Source organism: Peromyscus leucopus, chromosome 7 (assembly GCF_004664715.2).
Source record: "Peromyscus leucopus breed LL Stock chromosome 7, UCI_PerLeu_2.1, whole genome shotgun sequence".
In the NCBI taxonomy this organism is placed as follows: Eukaryota; Metazoa; Chordata; class Mammalia; order Rodentia; family Cricetidae; genus Peromyscus; species Peromyscus leucopus.
In genome coordinates this window covers 31045568-31067032 of record NC_051069.1, presented here as the reverse complement: position 1 = coordinate 31067032, position 21465 = coordinate 31045568, and the positions used below count along the sequence as shown (strand labels likewise).

The 21465-nt window shown below is 43.5% G+C and overlaps 1 protein-coding gene across 1 annotated transcript in view; it reads right to left on the bottom strand.

The window, feature by feature from the left end:
• Nucleotides 1-15854: 15854 nt before the first annotated feature.
• The window catches only part of Tecta (tectorin alpha), a 65872-nt gene continuing 60261 nt past the window's right edge, over nt 15855-21465 (bottom strand). The window contains exons 19-22 of the mRNA XM_037207585.1: nt 18795-18957; nt 17689-17776; nt 17306-17422; nt 15855-16704 (exon numbers count right to left, since the gene is read on the bottom strand). Coding sequence (XP_037063480.1) covers nt 16604-16704; nt 17306-17422; nt 17689-17776; nt 18795-18957 — 469 coding nt within the window. The 3' untranslated portion in view covers nt 15855-16603. The remainder of the gene's footprint in view (nt 16705-17305; nt 17423-17688; nt 17777-18794; nt 18958-21465) is intronic.

Sequence of the window (21465 nt, the reverse complement as noted above, 5' to 3'; positions counted from 1 at the left end):
GGTAGAGCTTGCCCTTGTGCACATAGCCTAAGACAGAGATGGACAGAAATGAAGATAATAGAGATGACTAGAGACAGAGATGGATAGGGATGATATGCAGAGAGATATACAGATAAGTTATCAGAACTACAGAGGTTATCAAAACAGAGAGAAACGTTCAATATACAAAAGCATCCATATTTCAACACCAGCAACAAATAGAAAATATATTCAGAAAGAAATATAATTTCCATTAACAACAGATTTTAAGTGCCAGGATTTTGAACATAAATAATTTTGAAGCCTCATGAGCAAAAATGAAGGCTATTTGAAAAGAACTTAAAACTCAAAATGGATACAGATACTACGTTCACCATACTATGTAGTTTTATAAAGGTGTCTGTTTGAAAATGGATCTTTGGATATAATACAATTCTTATAAAAATTTCTAACAGTTTTTGGTTGCTTGTTTTGACTTGGGAGAACTGGAGTTGATTTTAAAGTCTGCATGAAAGAGCAGAGACCGAGACCATCTAAGACATCTTAACAAAGGGGATAAAATAGAAAAATACACTCTTCAGTGGATTGAGATGTGTTATAAAGCTACAGCAATTGAGACCACGGTTTTAAGACACAAGTAAGTAAATAGGCCAATAGATAAAACAGAGTTTAAAAAATCTATATGTAAAGGAACACTGAAAATCTATGGATAAAAAACAAGCTATTACATAAGTAGATTTTGGCTTCTCATTACCCAGTGGTAAGAAAAATTGAATTTTATTTCAGTTTCATACAAAACATAATCTTAGCAGATTCATTATGTAAATATGAAATTTTTAGTTAAAAATATTTAGGAGAATAGCTTTACCTCCCTAAATATTGGCTAAGAAATTATATTTTTTAAAACATATAGAGTGAGACACTACTAATTACTGATGGAGTAAATCAGCTATATTAAAATTAAGAATTTGTGTTCTGTTTTTTTAAAAAGTAGAAAGAGAACAAAAATACATCTCAAGATGGGAAAATGCGTTTTCAGTGCATGTAAATATAAATGCAGACTATAAATGGATTATATGATTCAGTAAGAAAAAGACAAACAACTAATTGGACAGATGAACAGCAGACACAAACAGGTGACAGTAAAAACGGTACAGGAATTCATGGACTGATAAAATTCACCTCAGCAAAAATGTAAATTTAAAGATACCGATTTCCTTCTTTAAAATTGTGTATCTATATGCGTGCAGGTGCCCATGGAGGCCAGAAGAGGGCAGCAGATCCCCTGGAGCTCCAGTTACAAACAGTTGTGAGCTACCCAATGTGCTTGCTGGGCACTGAAATCAGGTCCTCTGAAAGAAAACTACGGGCTCTTGACTGCCAAACCATCTCTCTTCAATCCCCTTTATTTATTTATTTATTTATTTATTTATTTATTTATTTATTTATTTATTTATTTATTTATTTATTTATTTATTTTCTACTCCTTGGTTGTTTTTTATTAAATTTTTTTTTAAGTAAATTTATTTTACAACATCATTTAGTTCAACATAATAGCCACAGATTCCCCTGTTCTCCCACTCTCGCCCCCCTCCCCCTCCCCCCACCCCACCCCCCATTCCCACCTCCTCCAGATCAAGGTCTCCCCCGAGGACCGGGATCGACCTGGTAGACTCTGTCCAGCCAGGTCCAGTCCCCCCCTCCCAGACCGAGCCAAGCGTCCCTGCATAGGTCCCAGGATTCAAACAGTTTGGGAGGCAGCTGTGTGTTGTTGCTGGGTCCTGGGCTAGTTGCATGAGTTCAATCCCCTTTATATTAAAACCTTCAAATGTAGTTTCAGACTCAACAGACTCGGGGGGGGGGGCAACTTTACAAATTTAGATGTAGGCAAGAAGACACAGCAGCAGAAAAATTGAGACAAATTGATAACAACCACTTGAAGAAACAGTCATCATCACCTTTGTGACAGTTCACATTCACCACGATCCAGCAAACTCCTGTAGACATCTGTTGAGAAATGTTTGGGTTTGTGCACCAGAAAAGAGGAAGGAAACGGTACATAGAGGTAGCATTGTGGGGGGGGAAGTGCTCATATGTAACTAAGTAGTCAGCTGTGGCTCGCTTCTGCCGTGAACTCCTAAGCCATGATGGAAATGAATGAACGAGAGCTACACACACCACCCTGGATGCTTCTCAGGATGATAAGGATGGGAGTCATCACGGTGGCAAAACCCAAGAGAAGTGATTGGAGAGGGGAAAGGGTTTTTTGCTTTTTTGTTTGTTGGTTTTGGTTTTGGTTTTGTTTTGGCTCACATTTTCCAAAGTTTCAGATGGTGTTGAGAATGGCAGGAGAAAACAGTGTTGCTTATGTGAGAGTTGGCGAAGAAGCACACAGAGAGAGGCAGGGGTGAGGGCGAGGTTTACCCTTCCAGAGCATGGTTCCTTTAAACCACCTCTTCCAAGGAGGCCCGCCTTCTGCTTTCCACGGTCTCCCAATAGTGATGTCATTCTGTCAATCCATCAAGTGGCTGGTTTAATCACCCCTCAGTGAGTGAATGCACCAACCTTCAATCTACCAGCTGGGGCTCAGCTTTCCTCAGGGGAACCTTCTGGAGGGACGTGTGATCCCCAAACTCTGGCAGGACCTATATGTATGACCTATCTATTATAATTCTTTAAACCATGTATGTACAAATGTGCAATATTTCACAACAAACATATAAATTAATATTTATAGTTCTGTAAATACTTGGACATTTTTCTTTGATTACTTGCAAATATGTTTCTCAAAACAGCTTAACAAATTAGACATCACAGTCCTAAGCTAAAATAGCATTAACGTTAGAAAACATTATTCATTTTTGCTAGTATTTATGGAATGCCTGTAGGATTCCCAGATATTTCAAAGTTTTCAAAAACAGACATTTCCCTTCTATGCCATTGTTATACAATAATTACTTGAAATTTAACCCTCTAGTAATTTTTGTGTGCTTCATAACATACATTTGTAGACTCATGCTGACGTTTAGTTTGGTGGGATAACATAAGCTGAGACAAAAGTCTCTCTCTGGCACAGGCTGGCCTTGAATTCAGGGCAATTCTCCCAGTCGGTGTTCCAGGTGCTTTCATACCAAGCAGATGCCACCATTCCCAGCGAGATTTTTATTTATTTTTTAATAAAGACTTTTTTTTTCTTAAGACAGGATCTCACTACATATCCTAGGCTCCCCCTTGAAATCATAATCTCCCTGTCAGCCTCCTGAGAGTTGGGATTATAGGTGAACATCACCCTACCCCACTACTCAGAAATTCTCCTACCAGGCTATCCAAACATTTGCAGCCATTGGTCAGGACAGGGTTAAACAGCAGCACTCAAACTGGGGGTGCTTAAGACCCACAAGTGTGCACATTCAGCATGCTGCTCTTCGCATTCAACATGGCACCCAGGATTATGATCAGTTTGCAGAGGGCCCTAAAATGTCTATGTTTTGAATCATACTTCACCCAGTTCTACCACAAATAACTCCCCTGCTACAATTTTGTACTTAACTTAGACCCCAATTTAAGAGATATCTTTCCAGAGAGAGCTGTGTCTATGGTTTAGACTATACAGCTGTGCTTTTTCTAAAATTAACTCGGACATGATGCCATTGACCTGGACAGAAGGCCTCCATAAGGAAGAAACGGCCTTTTGAATTCATGCCAGCAATTGGAATGAAGACATAATTGTAGATATGATGCAGGGGGAGGCCCAAACCTAGAGCTCCATATGCGGTGAGCGCTGGGTCGGCAGTGGCTTCTTATTGTTACAACACAGTCTTCCTCACAAGAACACTTAGGAGGCAGTGGTTTCTGTTCTCTGTGTCGGGGATAATTGTGCTATTCTGACTTGCCCCTGTCATCTGATCCTTAGTTTAAATGGCTGGCATGGCTGGCAGAAAGAACCTCCTGTGAATAAGAAGGGACTCATTGGTAAGCCTTACCTAATGCTTACACCTATTCCCGCTGCCCCCCCCCCCCTGCACACACACATACTAGTTAGTCTAAGAAAAAAAATGTTTTTTATTCTATAGTCAATTGAGTGACTTTGGGATTGTTTGCTGGAGAGCCTAGGGGTCCATACTTGGCACTCAATGCAGATCCCACCCCTCTAAAAAGTCTAAGTGTCTTCTTACAATATTTAACGCTTTTTCTCATATACCTGCAGTTTTTTAAATATGAATTTTCTGTATTCCTGTTACTGCTTTAAGGAATCGTTGGGCTACTTGGAGAGGAAGGGAAGAGAGTGGAAGTTGGAACACGAATGCAAGAAGACTTAAAAAAGTGAGTTAGTCAGGTTGGGCTTAGTAAGTTCAGGCATGGTATCAGCGCACATTTATCAGTTCACAATACAATCTGCCACGTATGCTCCTCTTCCTCTTTATATTTATACCGTAATTGAATCGTCCTTTCGAAAACTCGAACAAACTAAGAAGCTCTTCGTGGCTTTGTAGTTGCTCTGGTATTTGTTTGTGTGGTTTTGAGACAGGGTCTTGCTATGTGGCCTAGGTTGGCTTTGAACTCCTGATCCTTCAGTCCCTACATCCCAAATCCTAAGAGTACAGGCTTGTGTCACAAATTCTGACTCCTTAGGGAGACTAAGCACAACTGTGTTGCTTTTGCTTATAAAATGGTATTTATTGCTCCATAAAACACTTGAGGTGAGTCCTTTTAGTTAATTGGAAAAAAATTCAAGTATTCATTGATTGAATTTTCTTTAGTGCTTGTGTGTGTGCATGCTTGTGTGCACATGAACATGAGGGTGCATGTGCATGTGTGTGCACATGTGTGTAGATGCCAAAAGTCAGTCTCAGGTGTCATTCCTTAGCCACTGTCCACCTTGGTTTGGGGCAGGAAGCTCTGGACATGGAGCTCTCTGATTAGATAGAACTGACTGGTGGTAAGCTCAAGGAATCTGCCTGTTTCCCCTCCATCTTGCCTAAATTTTTGTTTCTTTTAACCTGAGTTCTAGAAAACAAACTTGGGTCTTACTGTTTGCCAGACACTGGTTGAGTTTTCACAATCTGAAGTAGGTGTGTGTGTGTGTGTGTGTGTGTGTGTGTGTGTGTGTGTGTGTGTGTTAAGTCATCCTAAAGCAACTTTGTATGAATCAGTCTTTTAAAACAGAACTCCAGGTTTGGTTTGGTTTTGCTGCACTAGATGAGAATATTTTCATTTTACATTCCTACCTGCTGATACCACTTAGCAAGACGATCTAAGTGCATTAATAATGGGTTGGAAATGAGTGTGTTTACATAATTTTTAATAAATGCAATCTGCTCATTTTCTTTTCATTAATGCATTACTGTCTTTAGTAGCTTTTAATTTCTCCTGCCTTTTAGGAAAGCCTACACGCTGGATGGCTTCCCTTCTTAAAAGGCACTTCGGCATTCAGAAACACCAGTAAGCTCTGGGAAACTATTCCCACAAGAGGCTTCTGGGAAAAAGCTTTTCCAGTAAGTGGATCTGTGTTTTTAAGATGCTAATAACTGTGCTGATTTGGTCCCTCCTTGGGTTGCAGTTAAAATTAATTGAAAAACAACAACAGAACACTCCTACATTTCACACAGAAGCCAAATAGTGTCAAGGAATGGTGAACACGCAAAGCAGATCTCGCAGTAATTAACGTTGGAAACCAGTGGCTTCGTATAAGGAAATATTTTTCCTCGTATTTTTTAAATAATTTATAATGTCAAAAGGAAAAGAAAAGTTAGTTTGATTGTCATTTTTAACGATTTGCTTTATTTTGAGTTACATGTAAGTCTGTGCCTGTGTATTGCTAGAAGCGTGTGAGTGCTGTGCCCGCTGAGGTTAGGAGGGGGCGCCCGATTTCCTGGAGCTGGGTGGTTGTGAGCTGCCTAGCATGGGTGCTCTGGGAACCAAACTCAGGCCCTCTGCAAGACCGAGAAGCACTCTTAAACTCTGGCCCATCTCTCCAGCCCCATTGCTATCATGGGAACAGTTCTCTCCTGGCTAATCTTCTACAAAGCTACCCTACAGCAATACCGAATGCCACTGAGCTAACACAAGGTTTCCTTACACTACTGTACAATCAGTGCACACAGAGACCCGTGTTGCCTTTTTACTTGATATTTTGGGCAGCTCATCATTCATCTGTAGGTTGTACAGCTTCTCAAAACAAAACAAAAAGAGGCTAAATACCTTGTCTGAGACACATTGTGCTCAGTGTGATTAACCACTTCACCCTGTTTCAAATACCCACCAACCTTGGGATGAGTCACACAACCCTTTTGAGTTTCACTGGGCTCTTTCTGGTTATTCTTCAGTCTCCTTAGTTAATCCCTCCCCCCTCCCAGCCCCCCCCCACCATTGCTAACTTCTATTTTTTGAAACTCTCCATGTGTGCGCATATGTGAGTACACCCATGGGTGATGTGTATGGACACACGTGCCAGAATGCATGTGTAGAGGTCAGAAGAAAACCTGTAAAGTCGGTTCTCTACTTCCGTCTTTGCGTGGGCTCCTGAGATCCAACTTAGGTCATCAGGATTGTACAGCAAGCCCTTTCCCACTGAGGCATCTTACAGGATCCTGATCTCTACTTTTGTGTTCCACATATCTTAGGTCTCTATCCCCCCCACCCCCACCCCCACCCCCACCGCCGCCGCCGCCTCAATTCTGTCCAGAGTTTAAAATACCATCTGAATGTACGTGGCTGCTATATACGGCTGGTTTGATGAGTTCCTGACATCCATCTTGCTGCCCACTTGACACCTCTTCTTGGATCTCTTACAGACATCTCACATGCACCACATACAAAACACAGTTCTTGATTTTTCTTTCTCAAACTACGGATTTCTCCCAGCTCAGTAGATGATGTCAGCACACTTCCATCTTGATAGGTCAGAAACATTTTTGTTACCTCTTTGTCCTCCCTTCAAACCCCAAATATGACTCAGGCCCACAGTCTGTGCCTCCAAAATGTAGCTCTCCCCACACCTGTGTCCCAAGTTGAAACCAGAATCTCAGAATCCGTGGGTGATCAAGTCTGTCTTGCATAGTATTTGCATAGAACCTGTTCATGTCTTCCTGGATATCTGTATTAACTCACCTCTGGGCTACTTACAAAGTATATTGCGATGCATAATGTGAATTCCAGGGATTGGACTTAGGCCATCATGATTTCATGGCAAGCACTTTGATCCACTAAACAATCTAACTGACCATGGCAACAACAACAACAGAAAGGAAAAAGAAAGAAAGCAAGGAAGGAAGGAAGGAAGGAAGGAAGGAAGGAAGGAAGGAAGGAAGGAAGGAAGGAAGGAAAGGAAGGAAGGAAGGAAGGAAGGAAGGAAGGAAGGAAAGGAAGGAAGGAAGGAAGGAAGGAAGGAAGGAAGGAAGGAAGGAAGGAAGGAAAGGAAGGAAGGAAGGAAGGAAGGAAGGAAGGAAAGGAAGGAAGGAAGGAAGGAAGGAAGGGAGAGAGAAAAAGGAAAGAAATTGGAAGGTTTCCTCACTTGCCTAAGGTCTTCTAGTGACTACCTGCTTATTTGTCTCTCAAATAAATTCAAACTGCTTCTCGTGCCTGACAAGGTCCCGCCTACCTTTCTAACCCTAAAGCACACCAACCTAAAACATTCTATCCACACTGACCAAGACACAATTCCCCCTGGCTCGGTTCTTCTGAAACCCTCTCCTGACTCCTCCATCTTTATGCCTGTCTACTTCCTCCTCCCCTCCCAGGACAAGTTGTGGGAGTCAGCTCTCTCTCTTTCCACCATGTGTGTTCCAGGGATGGAACTCAGGTCATCAGATGTGACAGCAAGCACCTTTACTGAGCCATCTGGCTGGCCTAAGTTAGTGTCGTTCCTGAGATTCACATTTAGCCCATGAATTTCCACCTCATCTTAAAGTATAGCTTCCTTTTTATGAGGGGACTAGACCAGCATGTGTAATCTTCTAAGCTACTTTTAAAGAGAAGTTGGCTTCTGTTGTTCACTGGTTCTGCCTAAACAACAACACAAGGCAAAACACATGGGCTCTTGTAATGGGCGTTTCTTTCTTCCCCTTCTTCCTCGATTCTCTTCCTCTGCCTCAGAGGAGTTTGTTAGCTGGCATTTGCTGCCTGTTCTAGTGTTCCATCTCATGTGCTTTAATGCAAGCCTTGGATCTCATTTTTGTTACATCAGTTTGAGAGCACTGTATTACTTTTACAAAATCACGAACAAACCTCAGGGCCTCCTTTCTGGCCCCAGGGCCACAAGAGTTCTCTGAGAAGCTGAAAACCCAGTGATTGGAGACCAGTGACTTCAAGTCTGTTCCTGGTGCTATGAACTGTGGGGGAGGGGTAGAACTTTTCCTAAATATTTTATGGCTTGGAAAGGAAAAGCTTAAGACCAAATACTAAACATTATAAGGTTGGTAAGAATGAAGTTTTTTTTTCTTTGCAACTCACCCTGAGTCCTCAAACTTCTCTCTCTCTCTCCCTCTCTCCCCTCCTCTCTCTCTCTTCTCTAAAGAAATGAAATAGAACCTGCCTAAAGGAAATGTCCAAGAAATAGTTTTACAACATCTTAGGGGGAAGTTATGGCTTTTCCTAGAGGAACAACTAATCCAACTCCCATGGATTAGCTTTAATATTTATTGCCTGGCTGTTCGAGGTAATCTATTAATTTTTTGTTGTGAAATCTTGTGTTTATTCAAAAGGAACAGTATCAAGATACTTTCTTCTTTCCTTCCCATCAGTTTAGCATCCCACAAGGAATATTTTGTTAAATTCAACTTTCTTCCTCAGGGAACACTTGTCTATACGTTTCCTTTCTCGGTTCTTGATTGCAGTAGGCTTTTTTCATTGCATTAAGACTAAGAGGCATTGTTCTCATAATGTTCCCACATTATCACAGTTTAAAGGTAATTTTATTTACCTTTGTATTGGCTAATCTTATGTCAACTTGTCACGCATACTGGAGTTGTCTGAAAGGAGGGAACCTCAATTGAGAAAATGCCTCCATAAGATACAGCTGGAGGGCATTTTCTTAATTACTGATTGATGGGGGAGAGCCCAGGCTATTCTGGGTGGTACCACCCCTGGGCTAGTGGTCATGGGTTCTATAAGAAAGCAGGCTGAGCAATCCAGAGGAAGGAAGCCAGTAAGCAGCACCTCTCTGTGGCCTCTTTATCAGCTCCTGCCTCTAGGTTCCTGCCCTGTTTGAGTTCCTGTCTTGACTTCCTTGATGACGAACAGCAAATAAATCCTTTCCTCTCCAACTTGCTTTTTGGTCATGGTGTTTCCTTGCAGTAATAGAAACCCTACCTAAGACAGCCTTTTAGCCCAACCTGCTTAGGTGTTTTAGATGAAATGACCTCACCTTCTCTTGACCTGTCTGGAAAGAGATCATACCTTGACGGCATCCAGCCAGCCAGGCTGGCTAAGTGTCCCATGAAAGTGGGGACCTGTGTGGGGCTCACCTCAGCCTCTGGCCCCTTTGCAATCTCTCCGCTAATCCTAGCTGGTTTTTTTTTGTTCCATGATTGAGCAGAATCTTCTCATCCTACCTTCACAAAAGGAAAGGACTCTGCAACTCACACTTTCCGGGCCCACATGCATTTGCTTTCTTCTGGCTAGAGGGACAACTCGGAATAGAATTGGCATAAATAATGTAGGAACCAGTGAAAAGGCTTTCTTCCCCTCCCAGGTCTTTACACAAGTAAAATGTTAGCGACAGAAAGCCCGTACTCAGTGACCCAAGTTCAAGTTTTAAGAAAGGACATATTTTTAACAAGGGACTTAACGATGAAGACTTTTGTTGTCATTCCATGGGCATGTATGCGTGCGTGCGTGCGTGCGTGCGTATGTGTGCGCGTGTGCGTGTGCGTGATGTCTGTCTCTACTCTTCTCTGTCTTATTCCTTTAACGTGAGTCTCTCACTGAACCTGAAACTAGACTAAACCTCAGTAAACCTCAGCAATCCTCACTTCCAGAGCACCGGGGTTCTAGGTGCAGACAGCCATGCCTGGCTTTCTGTCTGGGTGCTGGGGATTTGGACTCAGGCCCTCAGCAAACGCTCTCACCCACTCTCTCTCCAGCTGCCCTTGTCATTTTGTTCTGTCAGATCAGGACACCTCAGAATGTTTTGTTTTGGGTGACTCTGATTAACATACATACATCTTATTGTAAACTTTTCAAATCGTCATACTTTAAGTCCTATCATTTCATGTTCCCTACAAAACAGGGAAAACCCTCAGGTGGTTGAACTAGGAAACCTTCATCCTGATACAGCTGTGACGTTCTTGGTCCCTTGGTTTTGATGAGTCTTGGTGCCTCTTTGGGGGTCCAGGGAGAATGCTAAATTTTGTTGGAACTGTGTTTTTAAATTATAATGCCGAAATTACAGTAAAGTCCTTATGGTCATGATGATCTGCTATCATAATAAGAAAACATTTAGGATTATGTGGTGGAGACTCATTTTCTCATGATTTAGGCAGCTATTGCTTTGGGGACATCATTGGGTAAGTTGGTCACTGTGGTCCAAGGGAGTGTTGGAGGTCTAGCTGGGAAGGTTTCTTGCCCTCTATTAATTTAGTTTTCTGAATAAAAGTTAATGAGGAAAAGTAGTTCTCTCCAAAGAGACCAGGCTAACCTACAGTTAGAGCATGTTAGCCTGTGGGAGACACGCCTTAAAATCTGAAATTTCCATGAGTCAAGATTCTGCTTATCCTGAATTAATATTCACGGTATTACCACTCATCTCTCTTGGAAGTTCAAAGTAAGCGTTTAGAATCTGGAACTTTTTTTTTTTTTTAAACAGGCCAACTTGTGTCTGTGGTATTCACAGTTCTTTTTTTCTCATTTTGTGCTGTGAATATTCTGATATGACACCCAGGCGCATTCACATTAGACATTGAATCATTTTCCCCTTGTCGAATCAGTTTGCCAAATTGCTTTCTGATCATGACTCTTCACGCGGCAGACTCCCTGCTCTGCATGGACGCAAATGTTCCTTAACAGCACGTGGCAAGCACCACGGCAAAGATTCATGGAAAATGTGAACGAATGAACATGATTATGACCACACACACTTACGATGCTGGACACCCCAGGTCCATGGAGGACATAAGACACGCCGAGGACCAGCATGAATACTGAATGATAAATGTTTATGGAAATTATGGTTTGGATGTGAAATGTCCCCCTCCCCCTCCACTCGTGTGTCTAACCACTTGGTCTCTGGTTGGTGGCACCGTTTGGAGAGGCTGTGGAACCTTGGGGACTCTGGTCTAGCTAGAGGAAGTCAGTTGTTGTTGGGCCTCGAAGGGGGTGTCTGTTTCTGGTTCCAGCCATGGCTCTCTACCTGATGGTCAGCCATAAAGCAAATAAAGAAAGAACAAGATCGAGTGGACATAGACTGAGCTGCATCATGCCATTCATGCCACCGTGGACTATAGCCCTTTAAACTTGGAGCCAAAATATATCTTTCCTTCCTTTAGTTACTGTGTCCGATATTCTGTTAAAAAGAGCCAATATAGTAGATAAGAGAATAACATTAGGAGCCATGTCTTTTCTGCCTTGGGCTAACATTTAATCTAGAATCAAAAATCTATCTGACTACAGTCTTTAAATAACTTTAATAATTTTGATTAGATCCAATACAAAGATTTACAAGCCCTGAGACAATTAAGCACATGACTGTCTTCAATTTAATGGTTTTTTTTATCCCAATTAAAATAGGACTACATAGTTGGATTTTTTGTACCCCAAAGTATTGTATAAGGAAATTTAAGAACTAAGAGGAGGAAGCCAAGGATGCTACCTCATGGGTTCCTGGTTATTAAAATATTATTCCCATTCAAACATTTCTCATTAGGCTAGGTGGTGGTGGTGCACACCTTTAATCCTAGCACTCCGGAGACAGAGGCAGGTGGATCTCTGGTTTTGAGGCCAGCCTGGGCTACAGAGTTTGTTCCAGGACAGCCAGAGCTACACAGAGAAACACTGTCTTGAAAAACAAAAAACAAAAAAAAATAACATTTCTAATTAGGAATTGATCATAAAATAAATGTATGTGAAAAACCCACATATATATGAGTGGGTTCGTGTTTTCCCCTAATCCTTGATGCTATATGTGTTTTAACTTCAACTTAACACTTCTGTAATGTCCCACATGCAGTGTGATTCAAAACCAAACAATATTAAATACAGTGGAAAAACATTAGTTATGGAGGAGGCTGCATTTGCGCAACATATTGCAATTTCATCTAATGGGAGCATATCTCAGTTCCCGAAATATTTCACAATGGATGTTTTATGCTAACAAACAAAACAGTGGCTAACCCAGAGGCTATGTGCAAACAGAAACCTATCACAAAATGTACAGTGAATATTATTCCTCCACTTGTTTCCTCAGCAAACAGAATTTGATTGCCGACTTCTTGGAATGATGACTCTTTCGTATTTTATCTCTATCTATAGACACTGAGATCTGTCCCTCTGCCATGGTGATGTTTTCTTAGAAGAGAGCCATATTTCAGTGAACATAATTAAGCCATCACTAACAGAACCTTCCATTAGTCAGAGCAGAGTTACTGCTCTTGCTTGGTAGATACGTAGCAAAGTAGTTTACATTCTCCGGAGGGAAAAGGCCACTAAATATTTCATAAGCTCTTCTCGATCTGATTGTTTGTTTCACAACATTTTAAAGAGATACTTATTTTTTTTTTCCGCAGCTATTTCTGTCGTCGCGTTAGAGAAATAGATATTAAGGGCAAAATTTGCATGGGATGCCCAAAGCTGGTATTTTCTCGGAACAAGGCTTACTGTGAGCATAAAAATAAATCTCATGATGTTCTTCAGAAGATGCCCTTGGCATTTCATGTGTTTTCTAAAGCTATATTCTGGTAATGTTCTGTACCTAAGGTGTGGGGAGGCTGGGATTGTCATTTGATTGCTGTGGTTTGAAACAATTTGGGGTTCATGATAAATTAAAAGTAGACACTAGAGGGTGCTGTCTGACCTCTTTTCACTGGTCTGGCTCCCAATGTCAATACACCCATGGGCTGAAAAATCCCCTAGTGATTAGATAGGTGGGCTTGGGAGGGAGTCGAGAGGTTCTAACAGGGTTGTTTCTTAATTAATTCAGAATTAGTAAGAAGCAATGCTTTGTATCCCAGCCCTAGTGGTTGTTATCTTTTGATAATTGCTTAATTCCTTTGGTTGCAAAGAATTTTATTAGATTTCAAGCTCTCACTAAATGTCAAATGGTTCTAAAAATAGTTGGAATATTAGACTATGTTAAATAATTAGTGCTCTCCAACTCTGCCATGAAGATTTTGAGTAAAGCACATACCTAGCACTCATCAAGAAACCAGGTATAGAATCCCCAGCTGTCACAAACACCAGCTCCTCGCTCCCCAGTGTTTCCCTTGGTATCAAATACCCGGTCAACAAGCTTTTCAACTGAATTTCTTCTCTCCTTTCTACCCTTTGCTGAGCACGCTCTTCTCCCCCTTCCTCCTTGAGTACAAAGACAAGATAAAGTTCTAGAATTGTTATTATTTATTTGTTTGAGACAGGGCACCACGCAGCCTGAAACGGCCTTGAACTCCTTAGGTTACAGAAGCCAGCTTTGAACTCTTGTTTTCCTGTCTCCGCTTCCTGGGGGTTAGGATAATAGAGATGTATCACCATAGCTAGCTCCCAAATTATCTTAGTCCGCTGTCGCATGGCTTATGTTTATCTAGTATCATTTTCTAACACAAGAATATTTGACGGCCAGCACGATGGCTCATTTGGTGAAGGCACTTGTCCTCAAGCTTGATGACTTGATTTGGATCCCTGGGACTCAGGCTGAAGGAGAGAATGAACCAGCAAGTTGTCCTCCGACTTCCAATGTGTGTGGGTGGGTTAGCACAAATGAGTCAATATAAGACAGAAACCTACGGACTATTCAAAGAAAGGTGTATGTTCTCATTTCACATGGAAGAAAACAAAGGTGAGGCATTGGGGGTGTTAAAAGACTTGTGTTTGGGGCAGAGTATGAGATGAGTCAGGGCTGGCTCCCCTTTTTTTCTGCCTTCAGGGAAATGGGCCAAAGGGCCTGTCTGTGTGTTGTCATTTGTGTGGGAGTATTGCTGAACTTGGAGAGCAGTGCTTGCCCTGAAGACACCATGGAAATCATTGCTGTTGATTGCCGGTCTCCCTTACATGCTTGGAGTTAGTTTCCAACTCACAGGGTCTCTGAAAGTTATAGTCACACAACTTGCATTAGCCAATGGAATGGGGACAGCAACAGTAAGTGAGCCGTCCAGGCAGAGAAGTGACGGGGGGGGGGGGGCATAGTGGGAGGGGTGTGATTCTGCATGTCCTCTTCCTTTGAAGCCACATGTTGACCTAGTAGCATCAAAATCTAATGCCATCTCCATCCATCTTCATTCCAGGAGGCCAATGAACAGAGGAGTCCACAGACACGAGAAAGAAGTCAGCCTTTGCTGTTTCAGCCTCTGAGATCTCGGAGTCTTGTGCTACGGCACCATCGTGTGACTTATTCCAAGGACTTCAGACAAGTGACAAAGCCACAGGAACAAAATTGTGGCAAAAAAAGGGAGCAATTTATTTTATGTATGTATTACAGTATGCATGTATGTGTGTAGGCTCACATGTATGTGAGTGTATATGCGTGTGCACCTTTGTGTGTATATGTTGGTGGCCCAAAGTTGACAGCAGATGTCTCTCTGGTGCTCTCTAACTTATTCCTGAGTCAGTCTCTCTCAGTTGAACCCAGAGCTCACTGATCAGATACATTTGTTACTCATCTTGTCCCAGGAATCCTGTCTCTGCCGTCCCAAGTTGAGAGTACAGTGGGCCACCACACTTTCCCAGCTTTTACATGGGTCCTGAACTCCGGTCCTCATGTTTGTGTGTCAAGTATCCAGCCATCTCCTCAACCCAAATATTTACTCTAAAAGCTAAAACTAACCCAAAACAAAACATAGTATTCAATTTAGTAGCTTCCAATGACATTGTTAGGAGAATCAATAAGGTTAAATTACTAAGTAGTATTCCATTTCCTTGGATGATTTCGTTCACGCTTTAGGAACTCAATGAGACATTCTTGTGCTCGACCCATCTGATCCGATTGTGAAGCCCTGGCCTTCTCTGGGGTGGATGGAAGTGGTGTAACAGCTCGGCTGAGTCTTCTGACCTCAAGGAGCCAGGACTTAAAAGTTTTTACATACAGAGAACAAGCAGCCACCATTGGTTTCTGTCCCAGCAAGGATGACTACTGGTCCTTTTGAATGCTTCAGTCACATTCAGTGTTTTCCTGAAAGACCCTCTAGGGTCTCCATTGGTCCCCACTCTTCTCCTACCTCGAAGGCACCATGTGTGAATGCTCAGATCTGCTGGAACTTTCTGGTCCTCCCAACAGGAGCAGTTCAGGGCAGCCTCTGACTACACCTCACTTCCTCAGCTCAGTGGCAGAGAGATGCAGGTGCCTTCATCAGGTAAAATGACAGCCATTCGCTTGGAGCCCCTGTACAAAGAAGCTACACATTTACTCAGCTTTTTAGAGTTCCCAGAAAAAATATTTTTTTAATTGCCACTGATTTGAGTCCAAGATAACTTCAAAACAAACTTGAAGTATGGTTTACTGTGTTTCTAGCCTTAAAAAGGGAGGTACCCCAGGGATAGCTTTAGCAAGCCCTGTGTCTTATAGTTAATAATAATATGGGCTTATGTACCACCTACAAAGGAGGATGCTGCCTGCCTCTTTTCGGCAGAATACCTTTGTGCTACGAGGATGCTCTGTGAGCGCATACCAACAAGGACATCACACACACATTAGAGTTCTGGCTGACAGTGCCTACCCAGCCCAGTGCCTACTACCGTTCCCTTTTTGTTTTTTAATCCTAGCACGTTACTCGTCTACATACAGAACTTAACATCCATAGGAGTGAGTCCAGCCACCAAATAATGAGAATACTTGAACACAACGTTTATTTAAGGATAAAACACATTAAAAATTGTTTGGTTGATTTGTAAAAAGTGAAGGGCTGATTCTGAGGGTTAGGATGGGGTGGGTGAGGTTCTCCAGGTCTGCAAACATTAAATCCAGTGGCTGAAGCTGGTATGGCAAGGCGGAGGCCACGGCAGGTGGGTGGGGAAGGAGTTAAGCATGACCAGAGGGTCGTGTTTGCACATCAGAGATCACACTTCTGAACAGCAGAGGGATTCCTTACAGGAAGTCACAGCTTTAATTCCAAGTTACAGCAACAGGCCGGTCTCTAACCACTGGGGTCCTGAAACCTCAGGGGACAGACCGAGTTTTCTGGCCAGATTTCCCATCAGACTTCTGTAACCAGAGATTTTCCCTGACTGGCTTTTGGCCTGGACCAAGGTCCCCAGTGCCAGCTGTTTGGGCTTTTAGGGTAAATAGATGCTTTTTCCCCCATTGGCTTTGAAAAGCCACCGTTGCATACCATGGAAGAGGAGCCGGGAATTTCAGTGTCCTCCAGACCTGACTGCTGGAGGAAGGGGCTGTGAGTTTGTAAGACTGTACACGTTCAAACAGGTTTTGACTTGGGGACACACACTTTTTATACCTACAGGGACTGAAGGGAGCACCTTGAGTTCATTATGAGGTTGTGCCTGATTTATAGACAAAATGCCATAGTGCAATCTGGGCCATGATGAGAAGAAGTGTCCAGACTTGAAGTTCAACTGAAGAATTGGAGGCTGTGGACAGAAAAGGGCGTAGAGGAACATATCAGTTAGACAGGCTCCAGACCTGCCCAGCAGCACTCAAATAAAAGGGAATTAAAATCCAAATGGCCCTGATTAAGAAAGAAAAAAAGAAAAGAAAATTAATCCAACCTTTAAGAGAGCCCTGTGCACCTCAGAAGGAGACCAGAGAAATCAGATGCCAAGGCTATCGGCTTCCTGTCTGTTTGGTTTTGTTTCTTTGAGATAGGGTCTCACTGTAGAACCCAGTCTTACCTGGAACTCATGTGCCTCCTGCCTCGGCCTCACTACGGGTGTGTGCCACCATGAATTACCAACTTCAGCACAAGAGGGCTTGACCGAAGTGTTATGGTCAACATAGAGCCTAGAAATTACTGAATCAGTTTTGCTTCAATTGTCCACATCTTTTAGATGGAATACCAGGGGCCCAAAGTGGGTTGTTTGTTTGTTTGGGTCCTGGAATTCCTTGAGTATTCCCGGTCTTTCTCTGGGACTCTCACAGACAAGACGCTAAGGAGGCTTCAGCTGCGTTTCCCTTTGTGGCTAAAGAGCTTCCTAGGTCACCTGGCTGCCTGTCCCTTCAGGAGAAGCCCACCTCTGCAGCTCCTGCCGTCTTCCTGCAGGGATCCAGTCACGCAGCTGCACAGAGGCCCGTCGACCCGGCTGGTGCAGATCTGCTCGCAGCCCCCATTGTCCTCACACCAGTCCAGCCCTGGAAATGAGCATGTGGGAGACTTAATGATAGAGATATCAGCCCTGCAATTCATAATCAAGGCAGGGGTGGGGGCCTTTAAAGAGAGCAAAGAAGAAAGAGTCGTTAAAAGCCAATGAAAAGGTTTTCCTGGAGGACATAGGCAGTCCCCTCATCCTGGTGTCTCTGGCGTCACCTCCTTATCACACGTCACAAGCGAGGCACATCTGAGCCCTGAACTCCCATTGTCTTAGTAATTTATAGTGTGTTTTAGGGAACATACATACTTTTTCTCCTAATAGGTCCCACTGAAATGATTTGCTCTTTGGGCTCTTTTGTATAATCTGTGGCGATCCTGGAATTTTGCGGGCAGTTCTGAAAGACAGAGCACCAGAGGGAGATTTCACACAATTAAGCTGATAACTTATTCTTCACCATGTTTCCACCTCCAAGAGAGACAGCGGCTTCGGCCTCCAGCACTATCGCTGCTCAGATTAATTAGAACCAATGCATTCTTGATCATCGAGCCCACTGGGACTCTAGGCTTTATGTCAAGCAGAATTAAATATACTCTCCACACTAGAATGAGATTCAAAGAGGCTCTCTGCTCAGGAATGAAAATTGTTGGATCTTGTCTGATACTAATGTATGCGGCGCCATCTGATCGTAGCTCTGACCATAATTCACATCTTGCTTCTGTAAACATGAGGGAAACATAAAGACGGGAGGTGAAAGACTAGGAATAAGGAGCTAGATCACTACCATCTTGAGGATACAGCCATCGTGGTGGTAAGGATGTCAGTCTGGCATAGAAGATGATGGATTTGTCCCTTGTCTGCAACCCTACCCAGTTCCAGACTGTTAGACCCTAGTGCAGATCTGATGAGCTACAAGTACTTGGATACATTGTATTCTGAGGTTGAGTAACAATGGAGTGGCCTCAGCCTACAGGCTATTCAATTCAGGATGCAGGACCCAACACACTCCTGGAGACTACTGTGATGGGCCTCACCCAGGCCAATCTTGTCTGTTCAGATTGTCTTGACATTCTTGGAGACATTTTCGAGGTGTTACAACAGGAGAGTACATAATACTGATGTCTAGAGGCCCATAATGCTGTCAGCACCCTACACTATACAGCTCAGCTCTCCTACACAGCATTTGTCCATCCAAGACATCAATGGCTCCAGGAGCCCTTGCCTAGGTGAAGTCAATGGCCTTGTGGTATTTTAGAGACTGAGGAGTACATGGACATCATTCCACTATATACTCTCCACCAAATATTACCACCCACTCTTGAGTGAGCTCAGATAGCTCCAATGCTGCCACCAGGCACCCGCAGTCACTGTGGGGCAGCTAGAGAGAGGCTGAGAGCATTGCTTTTCACACTTACAATTTTGCAGGAGTATTTTTCTGAGTCACAGAGGGACACTGCACAGTGAAGATGAACTTCATCATAATCTCCAATGAATTTGAACACAGTGACATGGAAACGGCAGGTGAGGGACACTCCGTTCTCCTCGATGCCAATGGTGTTATCTTTGATGTTCTGACACCTAGTCAGGAAAAAAAAATGATGGACTCCTAGCTTTTTTTTTTTTTCCTCTGAGAGGTTAATCTTCATCTTCATTTCAGTTTTTTACATTTCATATAAATTGGCCATAAACGCTAAAACGGACTTCGCATTTGAAAGTGGCCTCCGGATTGCTTCAGTGTGCCATTTATTATCACTCCCTCCTGTTTTCATTGTTTTGAAACATCGACTGCCACCTTGAATTGCTCTCCTAACAGCAACTACCAACGAACTGTCTGTGGGGACCCTCTCAATTTCCCCACGCTTTGGGATCCCAGTCCGCCCCCTCACAGAGCTGTGTTCTACAGAAGACAATTTAACAAATACAAGTCTCACTTCCTCTGTTTTCTCCAGTTAATTATCGATGTTGGCAGGGGCCCTGATTCAAATCCCTCGGGGACTCTTCCTACACTAAAGTAAGTAGGAGCTGGAGGGAAGGAGGGGCAGGATGGATGAGTCCCAGGGATTGTTTTGGCGGAGGGGGACTGCCTCTTTCCCACCTCCCTGGCTTCTTGTAGTGTCACCAATACCCAGTTCCCACCGCCAGCACATCCCCCAGGCATGGTGATTTTGCTGCCACAACCACTTAGACCTTCCCCAAATGCATTACAGTCTCTTTTGCTCGTGTCTTCATGCAATGGTTTCCTCACCAGAACACCTTTCTGCTCCTTTCTTGGGTCCCCATCTACGGCACCCACTCCCACATAAATATCTTTTATTTATATGGCAGGAATAGGTAGCCTTTCCTGGATCTGTCAACAGGGTCCTGTTGAGTTTCTTAAGTGTAGGGTTAAAGTCACAATCACCGCTGTGGCTCTGGCACACTACATGGCATATGGCAGGTATTTGAAAATCATTTTTGGATCGATGCATGAATGAGAGAAGGAAGAAAGGGAGGGAGAGAGGGAGGGAGGGAGGGAAAGAGGAAGGGAGGGAGGGAAGAGGGAGGGAGGGAGGGAGGGAGGGAGGGAGGGAGGGAGGGAGGGAGGGTACTGCCATGGCCACTGTGAGCCCAGAGGAGCCAAAAGACTTTCTAAGTGATAAAAGATTTTAAAAGGTGCCTCTTTTTCTTTTTGTTTCTTTCCCCCAAGCCCACAGGATTAAATAGCTCAGCAATAAGGAAAATTAAAAATTGAAGTTATCCTTCAGCGTTCCCACACCTATTAGTTTTCGTAATTAGACAAAATGCAACTTGGCTTTTCAAAGCAATAGTCTCTTAAATGCTTTGAAAGAAAAACTAAGTGTGCCACAGTTTTCCTTGTCATTATTATTCATTTGGAGGATCTAAATCGGTTTAAGGATTTTCCGACTCCCGTCTTCACACAGACCTTCTCTCCTTAGCCAGGCCCCCTCCTCTCTCCCATGTGGATGGCATGAAGTTTAGGTGTCAGAAAACCATGCAACAGGACAGAGGCAGTGGCTGTCTGGACACTCTCTTAGAGCAAGCAAACGATTTAAGACTTCTTCCCAATGGCTTCCTGTCTAGACTGTATCTCTTGGCGGGGTGTGTGTGTGTGTGTGTGTGTGTGTGTGTGTGTGCCATAGCAGCCCTCAATGTCCCTCATCCTCGATCGTGAGTCTGCAGTCATCAATACCACTGCAAAAGAAGCTGCCTTGCCAGTGACAGTCAGCAGCAGCATGGGTCATGGACTACCACATGGTTTCTGGCAACAGTTCGGACCAGGAACATCCACAAGGCCTCAGGCGGAGGCACAGACCATAGACTCAGCATGGCCTCTGGTGGCAGACCAGACAGCAGCAAGAGAGAGCGTAAGAATTGGGATATCCCGGGATGCTGAAGTGCAGTTCTTCGCAGCTGATGAGTTCCGGCTGGCGGGCAGGGGAGGACTCAGTTTTCTTTAAGGGACTGGCCACTGGGAGTTTGACCATGCTCCAGAGAGTATATGGGCAGCACAAATTGGACTTGGTGTATTTTCTTTTCTTTTTTCTTCTTTATTTTTTTTGGGGGGGGGCAAGGCCCTAGGGTTGGGGGATGGACCTGGGAGGACCAGGAAGTCAGTGTGACTGGGGTGCATTATGTGAAATTCCCAAATAATCAATAAAAACATTTTGTGGGGGGGGAGTGGGGGGGGGGAGGCAGAGAAGCAAGCAAACAAGGCAAGAATATTGATTGACACTTGTCCTTTTGCCTGTCTAGGCGCCTGGACAGAGGGCGGAGTGGCCTGGGTCCCCAGATGACTGGGCTGGTGGTAGAAGCTGGTGTTGTCTCTGCCTTCCACATAGTTGGGGAGGAACAGCAGGCCTTCCTAGTGCATGAGGGAGTCCATTTTGCTGTTCATTCATTAAGTTGAGCATATTTTCCCATCAGCTCATCGGGGCTGGGGAAAACAATAAGCCCATGCCTCTAAGAAAGGTTAGAAGGACTGATGGATTCTAGTTCTCTCTGAGGATGAGATAATTTCCCACGTAACAACGGTTTAATTTGAAGGCCTTTATTTAGACAGACCCAGGGGTAAGCTGAGATTTATGA